We start from the raw sequence: 19,657 nt of genomic DNA, 5'->3' as shown, positions 1-19,657 counted from the left end.
GTTGCCAGGTAACTTGGTCTTTGACTTGGCCGGGCCCAACCAGGGACCACTCACTTGCTGCCCTTTGATGTTGATCCCTGTGACTCTGAAACTCCCCTGGATCATCGCTCATGGGGACTTCAGTAAGTCAGGCACACATACCCGGCCTGTCACAAATTCACCTCCCCTCTCTTTTCTGACCTCATCTTTCTATTTCCCCTCTGACCTGTTCCATCCTCTATGTACAGTAATTACTTTGTCTTTAGTATTTGGTAATGGTGCGGAATTGTTAGAGCCTCCTCACGTTACTGTCGTCCATATCGACCATCTGTATTTGAGTTATCCAATCAGCCACATCGCTTTCTCATCCACTTCGTTATATGCAATTCGCCCTATACGACAGAGGAGCCGCTCGCCAGACCAACAAGTACGAGGAAATAAGGTAGGTAGGGAAGAAAAGACCCTTTCTTGGCACATTCTCCCTCTACCATTCATCCTTGCTTAGCCCATCCCTGCTGGTGCTCTCCCCTGCCCGCAACTGGAGCCTGAGTTGGTGCCCTGGCGACAAAGGAGAATTGCCTGTGCACTTGACTTGAGAGCTGTAGCGTAGCGTAGAACAGCGCAGCGCAAACGCAGTAAGTACACACGGTCTCATCCTGCCCAACGTTGTGCTGTATGTAACATTCGAGCCCAGAGGGTGGTTGTACATATACACACGTACAAAGATTGGATTGGCCATTGCGTGTCTGATCTCTACGAATCTGGTGCACTTCCTTTTTCTTCCTTTCCCACCTACCTAGTTAATATTCTCGGTTCTTGTTCGATCTGGAGGCCTGCATCGAAGCAGCACACGACGCCTCACCTCCATCTTCCCCGCCATATCTACACCACCCGCCATTGCCAACAGCTAGGTACCTTACCTTAGCTCACTTGCACCTCAACTCCGCCCACGATTGGATTGCTTATCGCAGATATCCCCTAACTCTCGACGACCCCTTTGTCAGACTCGCCACAAAGAACCCATCAACGATACCGCCCATCCTGCTTTGACCTTTGGCCGACGACCGTCAAGCGCCACATAGAACCTCCCGCCTACATCCCCACATGTCCAACAGTTGATCCTCGTCGCCAGAAACAAGCCTGCCTCATTGGACGACTCCACTATCTCTACTGCTCCGGTACCGTCCTGTAATCGTTCCAGCAGAGGTGACAGCGACCAGGAACCACGTCTCTCCGTTCCTGCAAAGACATAGGCGTTCTGTGCTTACTATCCTCAACCCAACTCTCAGTTTCTCCTCTTTGGGTCAATGCCGGTGTGCTGAACCTTTCGCTTCCCTCCCCCATTATATCCCCCATGGAGAACGACATACCTACCATCCAGGTCCCTGATGGGCGATCTTCGAGGCGAGACCGCCTTATGGGCAAGCTGTTTGGTGCCAAAGACCGCAAAGGCGAAGAAGCGCGGTCCGCTGCCAATGTCGAATCATTCCTCCATAGCTCCTCAGACAACCTAACAATCACAAACCCTCCCCCGCCTCCCCCGCCGTCGTCGCTTCCAAAGCTGGCCAAGCTTGATACCACATCAATCTCTCGTTATCCTCAAGCTTTAGGACTTAATCATGCAGCCCAGCAAAACCGTCCTCTCGTCACAGGTCGACCTGATACTACAAAGTCACCGAGACGAAGCCCACGGCCCAACAAGAAAGGTCTGACGGTGAGGTTTGATGATACTGCTCCCGAAATAATTGGCGAAGGAGGTGATGAGTCCGAGATACCAACTCAAGAGATCTCGAAGCGCAGAGTAGCCCGTCCCAAACAACAACCGCAAGTATCACAACCACCACAACCACCACAACCTCCTGCTCACCGCAGAGCCCCAATGCCACCAGGACGACCCCCTCCTCCTGATTCAGCTGCTTCAGGCTCACCCGTAGACGATTTCCGACCAAAGCCTTTGTCTCGAACCCAAACAGGCTTCTCGTCAATTTACACTCCCGACTCCGACGAAGAGTCTGAGGCTGGACTTGACCGTAATTCTAAATCAGACGAGCTGGTCTCACCTGTATCTGCGCAGCAGCACTCACTTAGCCCAGGAAGACCAATAGGCGCGAGGTTTTTGGGTCCAGCAGCAAGACAAGATGAGAATAGGAGGTCATATATTGAGATTCATTCTGCGCAGCAGCGAGAGGCAGAAGGCCGGGCCTTTGCTGAAGCTGCTCGGGTAGCCAGTGCCACCTCTGCATCCTCACACAACTGGGACGATCCCCATTCCGCCACGCCTCTTTCGTCCTCTCCAGTCGAATCACGAAGACGAGGGCCTCCATCCCCCGAAGCTCAAGTCTCGAAACCGAGCCTTGAGTATAGCCCTGCAGCTTCTCTCCATTCCAACTCATCTTCGTATTCTCCTCCCGCGCCCCCAGCTGCAGTTCCAGCCTCTGCTCCTAGCTTATCTGGATCGCCGTCTGGGGCTCAGGCTCCAGCTCCCACTGCGGTTTCTGCGGCCTCTACTCCAACCTCAGAAGTCAACCAATTGTCCAGGCAACCGAGCATTGCACCGCAGCGTGCTCCTCCCATGATGGCTTCTAGAGCATTGTCTGTGAGAGTCGCTGATGGTACTTCTGCGGCTGCTGAGCAAGCCCTTGAGACATTCACCTCCAGGACAAGCCATCTTTTTGAGCTCTTTCGCCTCCATGCGGAATCCGTGAAGCCTCTGTCGACCTGTTCATTGATTGAATTTGGCCGTGGCGCACTATGGTGGTTTCTCAAAGGTCGCATGGGTTTGGAGGTCGCAATCAGGGAAAGGCCCAATTCTCCTCAGGGCCAGATGCAAAACGACAGGGATCGCCAGCAGGCATATGCTAATTTGGCCAAAGCATTCTGGCTTTGCGAGCTTGTGATTCCAGAAATTGGGCAAGCGCAGGGGATTGAAATTGATCCCGAAGTCGACGACGTGAGCACGAGTCTGGTCTCAGCGCTTAAGAAGCTGGCCATGTCTATGAAACGTAACGGCTTCTTGCCCCCTGAAGATGCATTTTTACCACAGAGCATAGACAAGTCAATATGGGTTGAGTACCCACCTCTGAGCCAAGATATGATTGCTCTTCTTTCTGGCAACTGGGCTTCGGGTCTCACAGCGATGACAAGCCCGATGTCTAAGTTGAGGCTTCTTGATTCTCTCCCCGTGGGCGATACTACCGATAACTTTAACTATGGCAGAGTGCCAGCTGATGCCTATCTTATGGAACAAGGCCATGAAGACCAAAAACTTTACTTTCCGTGTTTGCTCTCAATGGTTCGCCCGCAGAAGTCCACCGGGCTTGTTTTCATCCTCGCCAGCCAGAACGGCCACGTACAGCTTGTTATTCAAGAGAACAAGAACGTTGGCCCAATCTGGGACGATGTGCGATGGCGAAAGGAAACATGCACCGTCGACATTCGATTACGACGTGGCTTCATGTTGACCATTCAACTCGTTCAGCAAGATTTCAGAACACTGTGGAACATGTACGATTTCGGAAGCAAGGTCAACAACTCCCTTTACCCACGAAGTGACGAGAGTATGGTATTCAGGTCAACATTGCGGTCGTTCCAGGTCATGGATGCAGACCCCAACTATCGTCAATTCCCCAAAGAACCAACACCATATTGTGAGATCTCGCTTTTTGAGAAGCTTTACAAGGAGAATGGCCCTGCAGCCACTCGTACATGGCACCTTGGTTTCCGAATCGCGGTGGTGACTGGACCAAAGACAAGAACACTGAGTGGTGTTCAGCACGTCTATTCCCCAGCTCAACCTGTCCAGTTCGGATTCTTTCGCGGTGATGGCGATGCTCCGTCTTTAGCTATCAAGTATGAGAATGGCAAATCCAAGGGTCGCATGGTGATGGTGTTCAGTGATGACAAGGCAAGAATCAAGTTTCACTCGATTCTCACCGGAACAGCTCTGGATCATGACGAGAAGATTTACTCAGACGTGCCACTCAAGAACTTCTCTGTGGCTCAAAGTCTCCGTGAGCCCCTGGGTATGGCTCCATTCAGTCGCATGCCTTGGAAGGCCGTGAGAGTGGTCAATGATGAGTATGGCGGAGAGATGCCCCCAACAGTATTGGCCGATCACCTCAAAGTTGTAATAGACTACCAGAATGGTAATGTTGCTGATCGCATCAATGTGGCACCTGGGGAATTACGTGTTAGGCTGGAAGTGAGCAACGCTAAAGTCTTTCGAGTTCTTCGGCAACCACAAAAAGACATGACTATCTCGGTATCTGAGGCCCAGGTGCCGAAAGAGCTTCCCAGGAACATGTCTGATGCATTGCAGCTGCTGCGACACAACCAAACGATCCGGACGTTCGAGTTCAATAACTTGAAGGACCTGCATGATTTCCAATATGCAATGACAGGATTCGAGGTGATCTTCGATGCCCTTGCAGTCACATTTGCGATTCAGCGACGTCGTATGGTTGTACCAATTCACAAAAAATGGGAAGCAGGATACACCCGAATACAGGTTATTCGACAAGAAGACAAACAGTTACAGCTGCTGGCCTTCTTCGAGGATTTCCATCACGGCCACTGCATGAACTTCGTCTTGAAGGGGACCGACGTGTATGAAAGTGTACAGCGAAGTAGCAAATGTGGTATTAAGTTTGTTGATGCCAAGTTCCCTCTACCACGACTACCGGCAGACAAAGACGGTGACTACGACGACATGGCTTTTGTCTGCCTTGACCTACCAGATTTACCAGGCGAGCATGATGATATTTCGATTTTGTTTGAGAACGAGTCAGGTTAGTGAATAGAGTGAACAATAACTTGGACAATGCTGACAATGAACAGACCGAGACGCGCTGGCACAGTGCTTACCAGCACCAATCAAAGGTTCAAAAAAGAAGTGAACCTCCATTGAAGAGCATGGCAGTGAGACGCATGCGTCCCTGGAATCGAACAAAAGGCCTGGATGAAATTCTTTATACCCAGAACGGAACTGTCAATGAGTAAGGGATATCGCGGTAGCTCGATTGCCGCCAGGAAGACAAATCGGAGGTCCGGGATACCACAAGAGTCCGAAACCCGTGTCTGATTGAACAGCTAGAGCAACGGGTCGAGTTGGATCGGTACTCCCGGACGACGGAGACATTGAGAGGCCGAAATCGCGAGAACGAAAGGAGTTGGACTTGTATATGGGCTATATTTGAAATAATGCCCCAAGCAAATCTGGAATGATTGATGGGTTGGCTCGAGCACGATAATACCTCAGTTTGATCTGGTCGGAAGTGCCGGCCTCGGCGAATCATCATCTGAAGCAAGCCGCATTGCTTTTGTTCTATTTTTATTTATTTATGTGGGAATGCTCTATCATATCATTGAATACCAAGGGGAGAGGAGGAGAGAGTGAGAACCAGAGGTAGATAGACCACTCTACGAGTAGATGTATCGTCCATTATGGCTTGGATGGTATCGAGAAATAGAGCAACCGAGAGCAGGCCATAGGTAATCTTATGGACTGGTAGACAAGCAGTCAGTCGATAGAGACAACAATATTAAAATACTGTTGACGAATTCTGCTGCACCGTTAGGAGACTTTTAGTTACTGCACCCACCTAAGCCCGGAGGAGCCTCAGCCTTAAGAAGAAAGGGTCTAGAGGGACCCGGGCCGAGAGGGGCCGAAGCCTGATAGCTACCGTCATGATTGGGCCAGGTGTTTCGTACCATTACAATATACGAGCAAACATACACCTAACGCCCTAAGGCAAGGTTAGTAGGTGAGGTAGCTTGGAGTATCAGGCTGTTGACTGGATTCGTTTATACATTAGTACCTACTATGTACGTAGTCTTGACATGTGAGATGGCAGCCATTTGGCTATTTAATCACTCACCCACTTATACGGTGAGGATTTATACGTAACCTACGAGCAATTTATTATGAACGGACGCCGTTCTTGAACATTCCTTTGGTCGGTAGATGCTTGTTAGATTTCCCTCCAGTGTAGCGTGGATGATATCATTGATCATTCACTGTAGTACAGTCAGCACTGATTCGATTGCGTGAAGTTCCCGCTGGGCTGGAATGGCCGGGCGGTGTGTGTGAGCTCATGGCTCTGACGTAGTTCAAGCTACCTGAGGTACCTAGGTAAGCTAAGCTCCCTGTTAGCTCCAGTGAGGTTCAGCTTGTGACACCAGAATTTATCAACTCCCCTGCTGCAATCTTTTACGACAGGCACTAGTTAAGAGGGGAAATACTCATATAGACCCTACCTACGATACACGGGTAGGGAATTATACATCCTAATAAACAAATAGACCTCATGAAAGATTCCATTGGGGACGTGTTGACTCTTCAGGGTTATTCCTTGGCAGCCAGGGCAGACATCAGCCCCCCACTTCCTGGTCAACGCAAAGACAATCCTTCTCCATCGCGGGGCAGATCTGACGGATTGGTTCATGGAAATAATTGGATCTTCATTACATAGGTAGGTAGTGTAGGCACCTACGGTAGTCTTTATTCTCGATGCCTGCAGGCTGCTCAGATGGTTGATGCCGCCACTTGCCATTACCAGGCACCTCCACTACCTACCTAACTAGGTGCCTACGCCTACGCCGACCTACGTGATGCTAATCTGCCTTGGAAGGTTGTTCAGAAACGTGATCCTTTCTTTCAGTGCCCATCATCCCCTGGCGTCACTGGTCATTTCAAGACCGTTTTTGTCAATACCGAGCCATCCGTTCCGTCATTGCCATAGCTACCTACCTACCTACCTGCCCAGATATCTAATCTTTGGTGACTGACTGCCTCATCTTTCCTCCGTATCCTTTTCTCTCCATCCAGTCCAGTCCAATCTCATCCAATCCACTTCAATATCAACCCGCTCAAACTCCATAGCAATTATTCTCACTTCATCACCTCCGTTCAACCACCGCTCGCAAACGATATCGCTATTTCTCAAGCTCCACTTGAGCTCTATGACTGTTGTGACTTCCTGTCTACCTAACTACATCATATAAAGGCCCCGCACCCAGCCCAACAAAGCTCAATTTGCGCCTCTGATAAAGGACTGTGGTCCCGTACGTTGTTGATCTGGTTGTGTTCCATACCGACATTCTTTGAGAGCCTTATTTAGCAAACGAAATCGTTCGCATACCAACGTCCTTACCTAGGCAGCAGCCTCTTGCAGCAAGCAACAATGGTCATGGGTCTTGTCTCTCATGGACGCCGCAGGACCGGCAGCACCGCCAGTGAGTTTGCCTATCCTCTTTCTCGTCCTATAAAGAACCGGAACCTCTTGTGACGGCTGAAATGCGCAATCGACTCCGTGGAATCTTTTCCCCACGCTACACTGAATTTGCGTTGGTGTCTCCCTTGTTCAAGACGTCACCCAGACGCTGCAGTGCTGGCATCCATAGTTCTTGGTAGCTTGGAGCTCTAGTGAAGGGCGCCCCCCTCTGCTCTGTTCTGTTATGTTCTCTATTCGGTTCAAGTGCTCACTCACCCACATCCTTTCACATTGGATCCCCACTCAGCAAATCCGAATCCTCCGTCCCTGTCCCTATCCCTGACCTTCTAGTTATTGATCGAGTTCTGTTCTTGCCCCTCCCAAATCTGCACCCCGCCAAAATCCCTTATATTTTTCTTGGGAAAAAAACATATATTTTTTCTCTCTTCTTCTTGGCCGCTGAAGAGTCGCTATGTTGACAAACTGGTTCTCGCAACCTGCAGGCACTCGCTCCTCTACCGATGACCCTCGTGGTCCTGACGCTGAGGATGACACCCTAGTGATGGAGCCCGATCAGGGCAATGGTGAGCCCCTCCTTCGTCGCAGGTCGCGTCGACTTTTCGCAGTAACGGTGCGATTGCGACTCAAACCGACCGCCTCAGCCTTTCGACCTTGGACTGACCATCATGATGCATTCAAGTCCTCTCCCATATTATCTCTCAACTGCGACCCGGGGCCGATCTGAGTCGTGTCGTTCTTCCCACCTTCATTCTCGAACCCCGCAGTATGCTCGAGCGCATCACGAAGTGAATTCCCCTGTCTAAGTCATGAAAACCAGAGGTTAACTTGTTGATTGCAGCTTCATGTGCCACCCCGAAATGCTCCTTCAGATTCCATCCATAGACGACCCCGTCGAGCGCTTTGTATCCGTAGTCAAGTTCTACCTCAGTGGTTGGCATATTCGTCCTCCGTAAGTTTGTACTTGTTGTCGATGTCAATGCGCCGGTTACTGACAATCTGTAGAGGCGTCAAGAAACCCCTGAACCCTATCCTGGGTGAGATATTCACTTGCTACTGGGATTTTGAGGATGGAAAGCGCGCATATTACATCTCTGAACAGACTTCCCACCACCCACCCAAGTCGAGTTACTTCTACATGGCCCCAGACCACCATATTCGTATTGACGGAACTCTTAAGCCTCGGAGTCGTTTCTTGGGAAATTCTGCCGCCAGTCTGATGGAGGGTATTGCATTTCTGAGTTTGCTGAACCGCGGAAAGGACGCTGCAAAGGGGGAGCAATAGTAGGTTGGCCCAACGCACGCAACTCCTGCATTGCTATGTGGCTCTGCAGTGCAGTTCCCCTCGTATGTACTCTAACAGGATGCAGTATTCTCACCCAACCCAACATGTATGCCCGAGGCATTCTGTTTGGCAAAATGAAGTACGAGCTTGGCGATCATAGCTTTGTCCGATGCCCTGAACTCGACCTGGTTGCTGATGTCGACTTCAAAACAAAAGGCTGGGTCGGCGGTACTTATAATGCCATTGGCGGAGTGATCAAGCGGGAGAGCACTGGCGAGGTCTTGTTCGAGCTCTCTGGCCTCTGGAGCGAGGAGATGTACATCAAAGACATGACGGTTGGTACGCCTATTTACAAGACAAGCTCATTTTTAGCTGATATTATTAGACTGGCCACCGAGAGATGTTCTTCAACGCTCTGAGATCGAAGCCCTCGCCACCAACTGTGCGACCAATCGAGGAGCAAGAGGAACGAGAGTCTCAGCGACTGTGGGACAAGACGGCTAGAGCTGTCAAGGACCGCAACCATGAACTTGCCACAGATGAGAAGACAAAGATCGAAGACCGACAACGTGAAGAAGCTGCCCAACGAGCACAGGAAAACATCGAGTGGCACCCACGACTATTCAGGAGAGTTCAAGGTGGCCCCGGTGGACTGGAAGAAGGCGAAGAAGATCTGGAATGGGTTATTAACGCCAATATGTAAGTACTGGCACACCTACGTATTTGGCATTTCACTAACTCGTATCAAGTGACCATGCTGCGACGCCCGAGAAGCAAGCCGAGCAAATTATGGCAATCTATCCCATCGTCAAAGGACAAAAGTCGAACCAACGAAACGTCATCCCACCGCACAGCCCGTCTGCCAAGCCTGCGCAAACGGCATCAGCTCAACCGGTAGAGAATCATATCGACGATAACCTCATCAACTTTGACGAGATACCTCCTCCTGCTAAGCCGGATCAGACCCCTGCTGCTGAACAAGGAACAAAACAATCTGAAATCCAAGGCTTGCTCAGCTCCACGGGAAAGAAAGCCGACGGACCGCTGATTGACTTCACAAACGACCTGAAAAAGGATCTACCGTCTGCCACACAACAATAAAACGCGATGAAGAAACGAACAGTGGTTATCTCTTAGATACGGGACGAGGCAGTGAGGACTGGCTTTGCCTTGGAACAGTTGGACTAAGACGGAAGCAGGGGACAGGCAGGCTACATCAACATCGGCGCGCATCGGAATTAGTTATACACGGGGTTTTGCATTCTCCGTGGGTTTACAAAGAGTCAGAAGGGTTTCAACACCGGCCTCCGCCAGGTGACTACTGCAATATACTTTTTGAGATATATTTGATGAAGGGAGGGGTATCCGTAATGGTTGAATCGCCCATGAATCCTTACATAAAAACTATTAGAATAAATCCCCAGCCCCTATAACGCCGTGACCGTGCCATCCGTATTGCATTTCTTCCCACCGAAGGCCCTTCACCACTCAGCACCAGTACGCAAGCCGCTAGTAGCGACGTCTTGCGGGTTCAGGCGTAGGTGAGCGAGACGCGCTCTTCTCATCGCGGCCACGCTCCTTTAGCCACTTCTTTGTGCTCAAAGTCAGATCGCGATCGAGTTCTTCGCTAGGGTTCTTTCTGTGAATGAAGTTGCAGAAGCCTCCTCGAACGCAACCTTCTCCAGAGTTAAGTCGGCAACAAGCCTCGCGGAAGTCGGTGACAGGGCTTAATTCACAGTATATCGGGCGCGCGGCATACCATCGACTGTTGAGCTCATCGCAAGCCTTCTGGGCTGACTCTTCGTACTTGAAGCGAGCGTAGACGTTGCCAATCAAGTCTATTCAAAGTTAGCGTCGGAAAACTACAGAGAGCTTGGGCAAGAGGACGACTTACGATCATTGTTGTTGTCACAAACAACAAGCTCCTCCAATTCGCCGTATTTGCAAAGCTCACACCAGATATCCTCGTAGAAGGCGTCGAAGTGGTTCTGCAGTTGAGACGGATTCATTCGATTTTTAGGATCGTAAGCCGGGTTCTGGTAGAGGTTCGGCATCAGGATCGTCTGGCTGTAGGAAGGCTTGACATGTTTTCGCGAGCAGCGATCGCCATGGCGGCAAGCACCGATTTTCTGCGTAAGCGCGGAGAGAGTCAGTAATCATGGACTTGCGACTAAGACGCGTTTCAGGAACTTACGAAGTAGAAAGAGCAGTTGACCTTGTCAAGTTCTGTACCGAAGATTGAGGCAAGAAAATTGGCCATTGTTGCGGTTCTGGTGGACAATAGACAAATGAGGCGACAGCAAGTTGATGAAGGCTTGGAAAGGATTTGAGATCGAATAGGTATGGAAATCAATTGGAGGCGTCCAAGATGCTTGTCTAGCTACCCAGGTACGTACCTTCTCACGTGCCATGGAAGACTCCAGCCTTCCATTCTGTGGCTTGATAAGCCTGAGGTGCTCGCCAGAGATTTACAAGCAACACCTGACTAAAAGCTAGCGCCATTCTTCTGACAGGGTTGATTCAATACCCTTCCAAGCCTTCTCACCAGCCTGAGACGCAAGCCTCTCCTGAAGAGCTCCGAGAGGCCAAAGCCCAAGTTTTAGTGTGGAGAGCTTCCCCAAACAGTTTCTGGCAATTGGTTTAATTTCGACAGGGTCTTTGTTTGGTTCCTTCGTTAAGGTTAAGGGGACGAAACGCGATCGCAGCCAAAGTGATCTCCTGCTCCTGTACTCTCAACCATACGACATACCTACAGTCTGATCGCCGAACTTATATATGAAACACATACAATTGTTTTGTTGATATGCATCACCAGGCAATGATAGCAACATTATAAGGTCTTTGCTGTCCCCTCTCTGTTTGTTTACCTAAAGGACCAATACCTTGACCATGGATCAAGCAGACATCCCCGCGCTGCTGGCGCGAATGGCGAGTGATGAAGATGCTTCGCGCAAGATGGCAGTATTTAAACTGCAAAACTCGATTAATGATCCAGCATTTGCCGATGTTTTCATATCCTCGGGCGGCCTAGTCGTCCTCCGCCGACTCATCATGACATCTGCTGGCAACACCCTCGCATACTCTCTTCAGAGTCTTACCCGATTGTTGGAAGTTGATATGGGATGGGATATCTTTGAGGGCCCAACCGCAAGCGATCTCGTCGAACGTGTCGTCGAATTGATTGTTACAAACCCTTTGGTCAACATCCTCAGAGGAGCCATGTCCATCTTGGTCGCACTTGTTGGTCATTCCCAGTCTACCAACCAAAGTGATGCCGCGAACCGAACACCAGGAACCTTTGGCTTCCGCGCCCTGAAACCCGCTGTGGCTGTGCACCCAAACTTCTTCGAGCTGGTTATACAGCAGCTGCAGAGCGCAGATCATGCCCTGTGTGCCAATGCACTGATGTTGATCAATGCCCTGATCCGAGACGCCGTATCGGGCGAGAGTGCAGCAAATGGTGGAAAGGCCAACGCAGGTTCAGGAGAGGATTGGGCCAAGTTCATCAAGCGGCTACAAGACTTGGGGCTTATCAAAGCGGTTCACAGGCTCATGCAGAGTTCTGCGCTTCAGGACCTGGCGCATCCCATGCTGGAGTTTCAAACGCTGACCAAAATTCTATTGAGAAAGTGGCGCGAAGTCGATGTTGATCTTGAGCGACCGGAGCACCGAAGAGCTCTCAAGGGGCTGCATCTGGCGAGTGCACCGGATCGAGCTCATGTAAACGGACATTCCCCGGGACAAGAGTCGCACGAGGTTCCAGGGAAGAAGGGCAGCAGGCGTCACAACCCCGAAAAGTGGAGGAGACTAGGATTCGAGACAGAAAGTCCGGCACAGGAATTCGATATGACTGGCTTCTTGGGTATGATGGACCTGACCGACTATGTCCGCAGAAATGAGGATGGCTTTCAGAAGCTGCTGCTCGAGCAGGCAGGGAAGCCTACATCTGAGCGCTGCCCCGTGGCCAGGGCCAGTTTCGCTGTGACGATGATACTGTACGACCACTTCGACGTGGACAAGACGGATCTGGATGATGTTAGGGGCTACCAGTTATTGGAGGCCAAAGATCACGACAGATTATTTAGGCCCTTGCTGCTCCAGTGGTCTCGGCTACACACTGCCGGCTTGTACGCCTTTTTCCGTGTCTGGAAACTCACTGGCGCGGAACAGGGCGACTTTGAAAAGGTGGTCGAGCTGATTAGAATTCTGATCGACTGCGTCGTCGGAGGAGCTACAAGGACCAAGGATGTGGCCGAGGTGGAAGAAGAGATGCAGGAGTACGATGTACCGCGACTGCGGGAGCAGCAAATGGGCCTGTTGGAAATGTCGTTTGAGAGCACATGGGGTCAGCACCTACAACAAGTGAGAGAAGAGCTGAAACAAGAGGCTCTGCAATTCGTCAAGGAGCAGCGAATTCGATGTCTTCTACAAGGATCTTGGTTCTCAAAGCCGACGCCTAAGCGTGACAATGGTGCAGTGAAGCACAGACTATTCACACCTACCCCTTGGCGATATGCAAAACTCTCTCATAACCGACGGTATCTCCACTACGCCGACTTCGAGGAAAAGACAATAACGGCGCCCAGCTTGGATTCATTGGGTGAAAAGGTTGATCTCAGTACTATCAGCTCTGTTGTATCCAATGTTTCGGCACCCAACGAAGACACCCGGAGCACCATGAGTGATTTGATGGGCAAGGATGCAACTCCCAAGACAACAACCAAGATCACCGTCTACAGTTTCGTAAACGCAATGGAGGCGGCAAGGGGAACGGACAGCAAGGAGCAGCCCATCTTTACTTTGTGGCCACTGAGCCACAGCCTGGCCTCGGAATGGCTGGACGGACTCTTGATGCTACTGAACCAAGCACCCATAACTGCGGAGACCAACAAGCTTGTGAATCTGGTGAGCGAGTATGGGCTCAAAATCCGACTATTGAATGTCCGAATGGACACAGCATTTGACGGCCCGGAGCCCGGAGCTGGAGTGATACCGAGCCGGGATGGTCTTGATGAGGATTACTTTTTTGAGGTGTGAGCGTTTAAGGTGGTCGAACGTGTTTTCTCTCTCTCCTTTGTCATGTTCATTTGTGTTTGGCGATTCATAAATATACCCCATATCGTTGCGCGGCAAGGCCATAGAGACAGGCATAGCGAGCGTTGTTTGGACAAGCTCAATACAGCTGCTGGAAGAAGAACATATTAGATATAAGTGAGGCATTAACTTTGGGCATGTTGCCGAATATTTCATGCCTTATCATGATAGCAGCATAACATCCGCATTGCTCATTACTTAGTTTACATATATCCTAAAATATGATATTTTGACGTATGGCCGGTGTAAAAAGTAAGAAATCGGCATATTCTTTTATGGCATGAGAAAAGTTCATGATGACATATGCTGATTTTGATCTTGTCGTAATCTTTGCATACTTTATTATGGCCTCGAGTTCGGAAGGAAAAGGATCTCATCCTGATTCTCATCTCAGATGGCGGTCACTCATGCAACGGTGATCAGTTCTCGTGGAGGGGAGGGGGTTGAATGGCCTAACTAGAACGGTTCGGCTTCAGGCCGATTTGGAGACAAGCCAAGGAAGCGGTCCGGGGGTACGGGGGTACGGAGGTCGGCAATGGATTGATGGCCTCTCCGTACATTGCTAGGAGCAAGTCCAGATGAAGGATCTGACAAGGTCTGGGAGGCTAGGTGTCAGTACCTACTCCGTAGATGGGTCTCTAGGCTAAGTAGGTTGTAACTTGCAGGAATTACTAGTCTCACGGGATTGGTTTTTTCTCTCTCTCTCTCTCTTTCGTTGTGATCCAATGTCGACTTACACATGCCAAAAACCTCAAAGTTAGTCTCAATCTTTCGATCAACATTGGAGAGCTAGGACGATACATAGTACATAGTACATAGTACATGGAAAAGTAAGGTAGAGGTGGCTTGGGCAGCTCGGAACGGTTTTCAATGGAGCTTCGAGGTTGGAGTGGCAGAGTGGCATGCACTGGGTGGATCTACAGATAGATCGTGGATCATGATGGTTGGATCGTGTAACGATACAATGGAGAGAGATCCAATTCTGCGGAAGCGGGCTGGTCTGACTGATATGGCCTGAGTTGTGTTGCATACAATTATGGTATCCGTCTGTAAAACCTGGGTACCTAGGTACCCCCTCTCACAGGCTGATAGAATGATGAATGCCTTGTGTTACTTTAGACGAGTATCCCAGTCATTTGTGTGTATCAAGTACTAGATAATAATAATGTAAAAAAAAAAAAAAAAAAAAAAAAAAAAAAAAAAAAAAAAAAAAAAAAAAAAAAAAAAAAAAAAAAAAAAAAAAAAAAAACTTGACAATAATCCAGACCAACTTGCCAGAAAACTTGGTCTAGGTACTACCTAGTTAGGTACCTAGTTCTTCTCATCCGGAGGAACAACGAGAAAGATGCTGAGGCACACATCAGTAGCGGTGACGCCTCGTCTTCCACTTGGCTTGCTGCAACTGGTGTCGCGTGCATAAGCGTGAGGCCCCTCTCTGCTCTGCTCTACTCTGCTCTGCTCTGCACGTTGCGTTGTTTGGAGAGGACAGTACTTTAGCAGGAAGAAAAAGGTTACAACCCGGTTTTTCGCTGTACGAGCTACAAGCAAGCAAGCTCCCGGAATGGCCAAGTCCCCATCGGATCCCAGCCGAAGAGTAAAGAAGAGAGGATTGCGGTGTGCATTTCGATCCAATGCTGATCGTGTCGTGCGTGATTGGGCTCTTTTGTTTGTTTATTTTTATTCCTGGGTATTTCATGGTAAGGTAAGGTATCAACCTAAGAGTGAAGCAAGAAAAATGCGGAGCTACCTAGGCATAGGTAGTAAGGTAGGTAGCCTTTGTATTTAGTTTTCTTCTTCCCTCGTCTTTCCTCTCCCTTTCCCTCCTTCTTCTCTTCTAGGTCAGTCATTGATATGGCCCTCCTCCAATAAAACCTCATCTGTTTGGGTTGGAGAGGAGAAGACGACAATAGTTGAGCTCAAATATACTCGCCGAGCCTCTCTCTCTCTCTTTCGGAAGGGAGAGGCATTGTTGCGGGCTGCTAGCCCGGTTTGAAACTGGCTGGAGATCAGCAACCTTTACTGGTTCATCTCCCTGACCGAATATTTCGTACATATCGAATTCCTTCCATCACCGCCTCATCCTTCACCTTCACCTCTGGGGCAGATCCCAGTCCGAGGTACGTACCTTTTTTTGAGATATCCCTTCAGTTGTGGAGATCAGTCAGTTCTGGCCCTGCCCCCTGAAGCCTGGAAGTCAAAGCTAACAGGAGACGCGTCCCTCTAGCAAATCACGTCTCGGAGAAAAAAAGAGTTGTCCCCTAAAAAAGACAGCCAATCTTATCGGTAATCTGGACAGTACCAGTTTATCATCACTGGATGTTGTAGTATTCCGACCTTACCTACCTACCTACCTATAAACTACCCCTTCTCCCAGCATCGCAGTGCAATCAATCTTGCAACATTCCGTTCATTCTTGGACTCAAAGCCTTTTCGAATTCGCTGATAAAACTGCGTCTCGGTATGTTTACCCCCTTTTTTACCCAGATACCAAAGTTATCCTTTTCGTCAGCTTGTGGCCTCCCCTTTGATTAGCCTGCGCCTCGTATCCCATCCCCTTAACATGTGTTATTTCTTCCTGCCAACTTGTCCTCAATTTTTCTCTGCTGCCTGAACCCGCATTCTTTATCACTTTCGTTGCGCTAACTTCTGATTTCCTCACTCAGCTCCTCACCAGAGTATCCATTCTTTGACATTGAACACGCATTGGCTTTCGTCACTCGTCCGGATCAATAATTCTGTTGCCTACACTTCGAGGCCATAAAAGCATCCACGTCTATACTCTTTCCACGCCAACAACATCAACCCCTTTCTACGAGAATTCACTGCACGAACCAGCCATCATGTCTCGCATCCAGATCCCTCTCGACGTTATAACGTCCCGCCTCAACTTCGGCGATCGCTTTCAGGGCCTTCGATCTGGCCCCCTCAGCGGACGCTTCTCCAACTTGCGACCCGTCGGCGAGTTTCTCGACTTCAAGCGTCTCTCCAAGCCTGCCAACTTTGTCGAGATGCAGTCGCGCGTCAACTACAACTTGAGCCACTATTCCAGCAACTATGCTGTTATCTTCGTTATGCTGAGCATTTACGCCCTGCTCACAAACTGGTTGCTGCTCTTCGACATCATCCTTGTAGTTGTCGGCATGTGGTTCATTGGCAAGCTCGATGGCCACGATCTCGAGATTGGCACTTTCCGTGCTTCTTGTTCGCAGCTTTATACTGCACTCGTTTGCGTCGCCGTTCCTCTGGGTCTGATTGCTTCACCTTTCACTACCCTGCTCTGGCTCATTGGCGCATCTGGCGTGACCATCCTCGGTCACGCTGCATTTTTGGACAAGCCCATCGATGAGGCTTTTTCCGGGGAGGCGGTCTAGGTGGTCGGCCGCAATCTCCCGAATTCGCGCCCCAATGGGGAAGACCATCGAGGCGCAGTCGGAGGAGAACAGACGGGGACTCTGCGTCTCGCGGACGTCAAGGAAGAGACGTTCGTGTGGAGGAGTTGGATTCGGACGAGGATGCACGAGGTGTTGGTGCCAGCTCAGGCACCCGCTTTGCTAGCGATTCTCTTCGTTTTACGGGAATAGATTTGGGTAATCGAGAACGGGGCTTGGTACGAAGGGGTGATTATCAGGATTCGGAGGACTCGGAGGATGACAGTGAGAGCAGTGAGGATGAGGAGTTTGAACAGTATCTTGCCGAACTGGCTGTTCGTGATCGGGAGGAAGCACTGGTCCAGTCGGCAATGCACAGAATCGAGCGTGCAAAGGCCAAAGGAAGAACAGATGTTGATCTCAATGAGGAAGAGATGGGTGCCCTGGAGCGACGACGAAAGAGAGACGAGGCAGCGAAGAAGAAGAAGAGCGGCAAGAAGCGTAAAGACCAGCGAGTCGCTGTGCCTCTTACCCAGCTGGAGCCGTCATCGCGCAAAAAGAAAGCACCCACAGTCTCTAGTCAACCACGCACACAGTCGCGAGCCCGGCAATCTTCTAACAGCAACCTTGCCGAGGATCAAGACCGTCCGTCGCGACCTTCCATGGGCTATTTCCCACCGCCAGCGACAGCCGGCCGACCACGCTCAGGGACCTCGTCGCAAAGACCTCAAAGTCGAGTGAGGGCCCCTTCTAATAGCCGTCAGCCTTCTGATAGCTCAGTGATTGTTCGTCGGGGTAGGAACTCGAGTCAAGCTCCCCTCGATCCCTTCCAGTTCCAGGTTCCAGGCGCCCAGGCCTCTAGTCCAGCTGGATCATGGAGACAATTCTCAGGGGCTCAGCGTTCATCACGGGGATCTCGTCAAATCAACGGGTCAAGCGAGGAACAGAGCGAGAGCGAGGATGAGTCTGATGAGGAAAGAGAAGCATCAGTAGAGACGACATCTAGTGATGATGTTGGCAGTGGAGCTCAGATTGTCGTTGAGGAATCGTCTCCTGAGCCTTCTAAGCCCGAGCCAGTCAGGAGAAATCCGCCTCGTACTTCTGCTTCATCATCCACGTCCAAGCGAAAGCCTGCGGCGAATGGTGGGCGAAGGAAAAAGTAAAGAGCTATAATGCTAGACTAAAGGAGAAAATTATCCCCCTGTTCCAGAAAGTCCACGTCTCTATTTAGTATTTGTAGACTATCAATGAGTTTTGCCGGGCTAATGTATGTCCATCTCTTAAATCTTCGTTGTTGAGCATGGCCAAGTTCACGACATTGTGTAAAAAAGCATTTTCACATGAAAGGGGCCGTTAGAAACGAAGATTGAGCCACGCTGCCCCAGCCACAGGCCCGTTGAGCTGCCCTGGCAGTTTGGGTGTACGGATACCTACCTTACCTACTAGGTAGGTAGGTATACTAGATAGTCCGGAGCCAGGGGCCTAGTACCTAGGTCTAGTCCTTACCTACGTGGGCTAGCCTCCCAGGTACCTAAAGTTGGACAGTCCGTGGAGGCCAGACAAGTACCCACGGGGTCCATGAGAGCATCCCTCGGCTCTGGCCGACTTAGGTACCCCTGTAATAAGTCGCCAGCTGGGCATGCCGAGGGGAGCCCAGCTCAACAGCTTAAACGTGACGAAATAAGCCACGACCCCAGACCAGGCAGCTGTAAATTCGTCCACATCCCCAACCCCAACTCCATCTTCAAGTGTCTCACCCATACCCTTTGAACTCATAACGTGTATAAATTACTCACCGCGTCATCACTCTTGCTTGGCCCTGATATCGCATTCAGCCAAAGCAATGCCACCTTCGTCATCAAACTCAGCCGCTGCGTCGCGAAGCGCAAGTCGACGACTGATAAAGGAGCTGGATACATGGAGCACTGAGCAAAAGGAAGAGAAGGGTATCGAACGTCTTGGGCCAGTCAACGAGGGTGACTTGATGGAGTGGGAGTCCGTCATCAATGGACGAGATATAGGCCACGGCTACGATGGTCAGCTCAACTTTTGATCTTGCCATCTTCACCTACTAACATCTTGCAGAGGGGCGCTGGCTCATCAATATTTCTATCCCATCGACTTACCCCCTCGCACCACCAAAGATGACGTTCGTCACTCCCATTGTTCACCCGAATATTGCCCTTCAAACTGGCGAGATCTGCCTCGACCTGCTCAAGGACGCATGGACACCTGCGTATAGTGTCTTGGAGTGTGTTCGAGCCGTGCGCATGTTGCTGGGCTGCCCTGAGACTGATAGCCCACTCAACGTGGATGTTGCGGCCCTGTTACGTTCCGGTGATGTGCTTGGTACGAGGAAGCTAGTCGAGTTTTGGTGTCGGGATTCTGATGGGCGATATGAGGGGCCTTGAAATGTTGGCTACCTGTGGAATTTGCACCGGTTGAAGATGGTGGGTGCGCTTGAATTCAAGGAGTGCATTATAGAGTTTTGATTCGAATGGGAAGTTCATTGATATACCTAGGTGTTAGGGTAGGATGTTGGATGTCAGATTGGGTTTACGGATGTTCATGAATTTATTGTTCGAGCGGTATCGCATGATTCTCAGTAATAATATTGCAAATACGAACTCAATTTGAGCAACAACATCCACGAGAGGACAACTTATTTGAGAATTTCCTCAAAACTTGTATTTGAACAGCTC

The 19,657-nt window shown here is 50.2% G+C and overlaps 7 protein-coding genes across 7 annotated transcripts; 6 read left to right on the top strand and 1 right to left on the bottom strand.

Moving 5' to 3' along the window:
* Positions 1-1,333: 1,333 nt before the first annotated feature.
* On the top strand, positions 1,334-4,874 carry J7337_002625 (uncharacterized protein; the record flags this gene model as incomplete). Its single annotated transcript, XM_044820352.1, has 2 exons — positions 1,334-4,766; positions 4,816-4,874. The coding sequence occupies 2 exons, from the start codon at positions 1,334-1,336 to the stop codon at positions 4,872-4,874; spliced, it is 3,492 nt and encodes a 1,163-aa protein (XP_044684652.1).
* Positions 4,875-7,662: 2,788 nt separating this feature from the next.
* Positions 7,663-8,493, top strand: J7337_002624 (uncharacterized protein; the record flags this gene model as incomplete). Its single annotated transcript, XM_044820351.1, has 4 exons — positions 7,663-7,774; positions 7,891-7,996; positions 8,050-8,160; positions 8,214-8,493. The coding sequence occupies 4 exons, from the start codon at positions 7,663-7,665 to the stop codon at positions 8,491-8,493; spliced, it is 609 nt and encodes a 202-aa protein (XP_044684651.1).
* A 104-nt stretch (positions 8,494-8,597) lies between these two features.
* J7337_002623 (uncharacterized protein) lies at positions 8,598-9,594 on the top strand (the record flags this gene model as incomplete). The annotated part of the gene is made up of 3 exons (XM_044820350.1): positions 8,598-8,828; positions 8,879-9,192; positions 9,243-9,594. The coding sequence occupies 3 exons, from the start codon at positions 8,598-8,600 to the stop codon at positions 9,592-9,594; spliced, it is 897 nt and encodes a 298-aa protein (XP_044684650.1).
* A 408-nt stretch (positions 9,595-10,002) lies between these two features.
* Positions 10,003-10,753, bottom strand: J7337_002622 (uncharacterized protein; the record flags this gene model as incomplete). The annotated part of the gene is made up of 3 exons (XM_044820349.1): positions 10,003-10,331; positions 10,388-10,622; positions 10,688-10,753. 3 exons carry the CDS (start codon positions 10,751-10,753, stop codon positions 10,003-10,005), a joined length of 630 nt encoding a protein of 209 aa, XP_044684649.1.
* A 629-nt stretch (positions 10,754-11,382) lies between these two features.
* J7337_002621 (uncharacterized protein) lies at positions 11,383-13,530 on the top strand (the record flags this gene model as incomplete). Its single annotated transcript, XM_044820348.1, has 1 exon — positions 11,383-13,530. The coding sequence occupies one exon, from the start codon at positions 11,383-11,385 to the stop codon at positions 13,528-13,530; it is 2,148 nt and encodes a 715-aa protein (XP_044684648.1).
* Positions 13,531-16,427: 2,897 nt separating this feature from the next.
* On the top strand, positions 16,428-18,118 carry J7337_002620 (uncharacterized protein; the record flags this gene model as incomplete). Its single annotated transcript, XM_044820347.1, has 2 exons — positions 16,428-16,899; positions 16,959-18,118. The coding sequence occupies 2 exons, from the start codon at positions 16,428-16,430 to the stop codon at positions 18,116-18,118; spliced, it is 1,632 nt and encodes a 543-aa protein (XP_044684647.1).
* Positions 18,119-18,798: 680 nt separating this feature from the next.
* PEX4 (E2 ubiquitin-protein ligase peroxin 4) lies at positions 18,799-19,366 on the top strand (the record flags this gene model as incomplete). The annotated part of the gene is made up of 2 exons (XM_044820346.1): positions 18,799-18,991; positions 19,041-19,366. 2 exons carry the CDS (start codon positions 18,799-18,801, stop codon positions 19,364-19,366), a joined length of 519 nt encoding a protein of 172 aa, XP_044684646.1.
* Positions 19,367-19,657: the final 291 nt, after the last annotated feature.

Source organism: Fusarium musae, chromosome 2 (genome assembly GCF_019915245.1).
Source record: "Fusarium musae strain F31 chromosome 2, whole genome shotgun sequence".
Taxonomy (NCBI): Eukaryota; Fungi; Ascomycota; class Sordariomycetes; order Hypocreales; family Nectriaceae; genus Fusarium; species Fusarium musae.
Note: the sequence above shows the minus strand (reverse complement) of the source record. Positions and strands in the feature narration are given on the sequence as shown.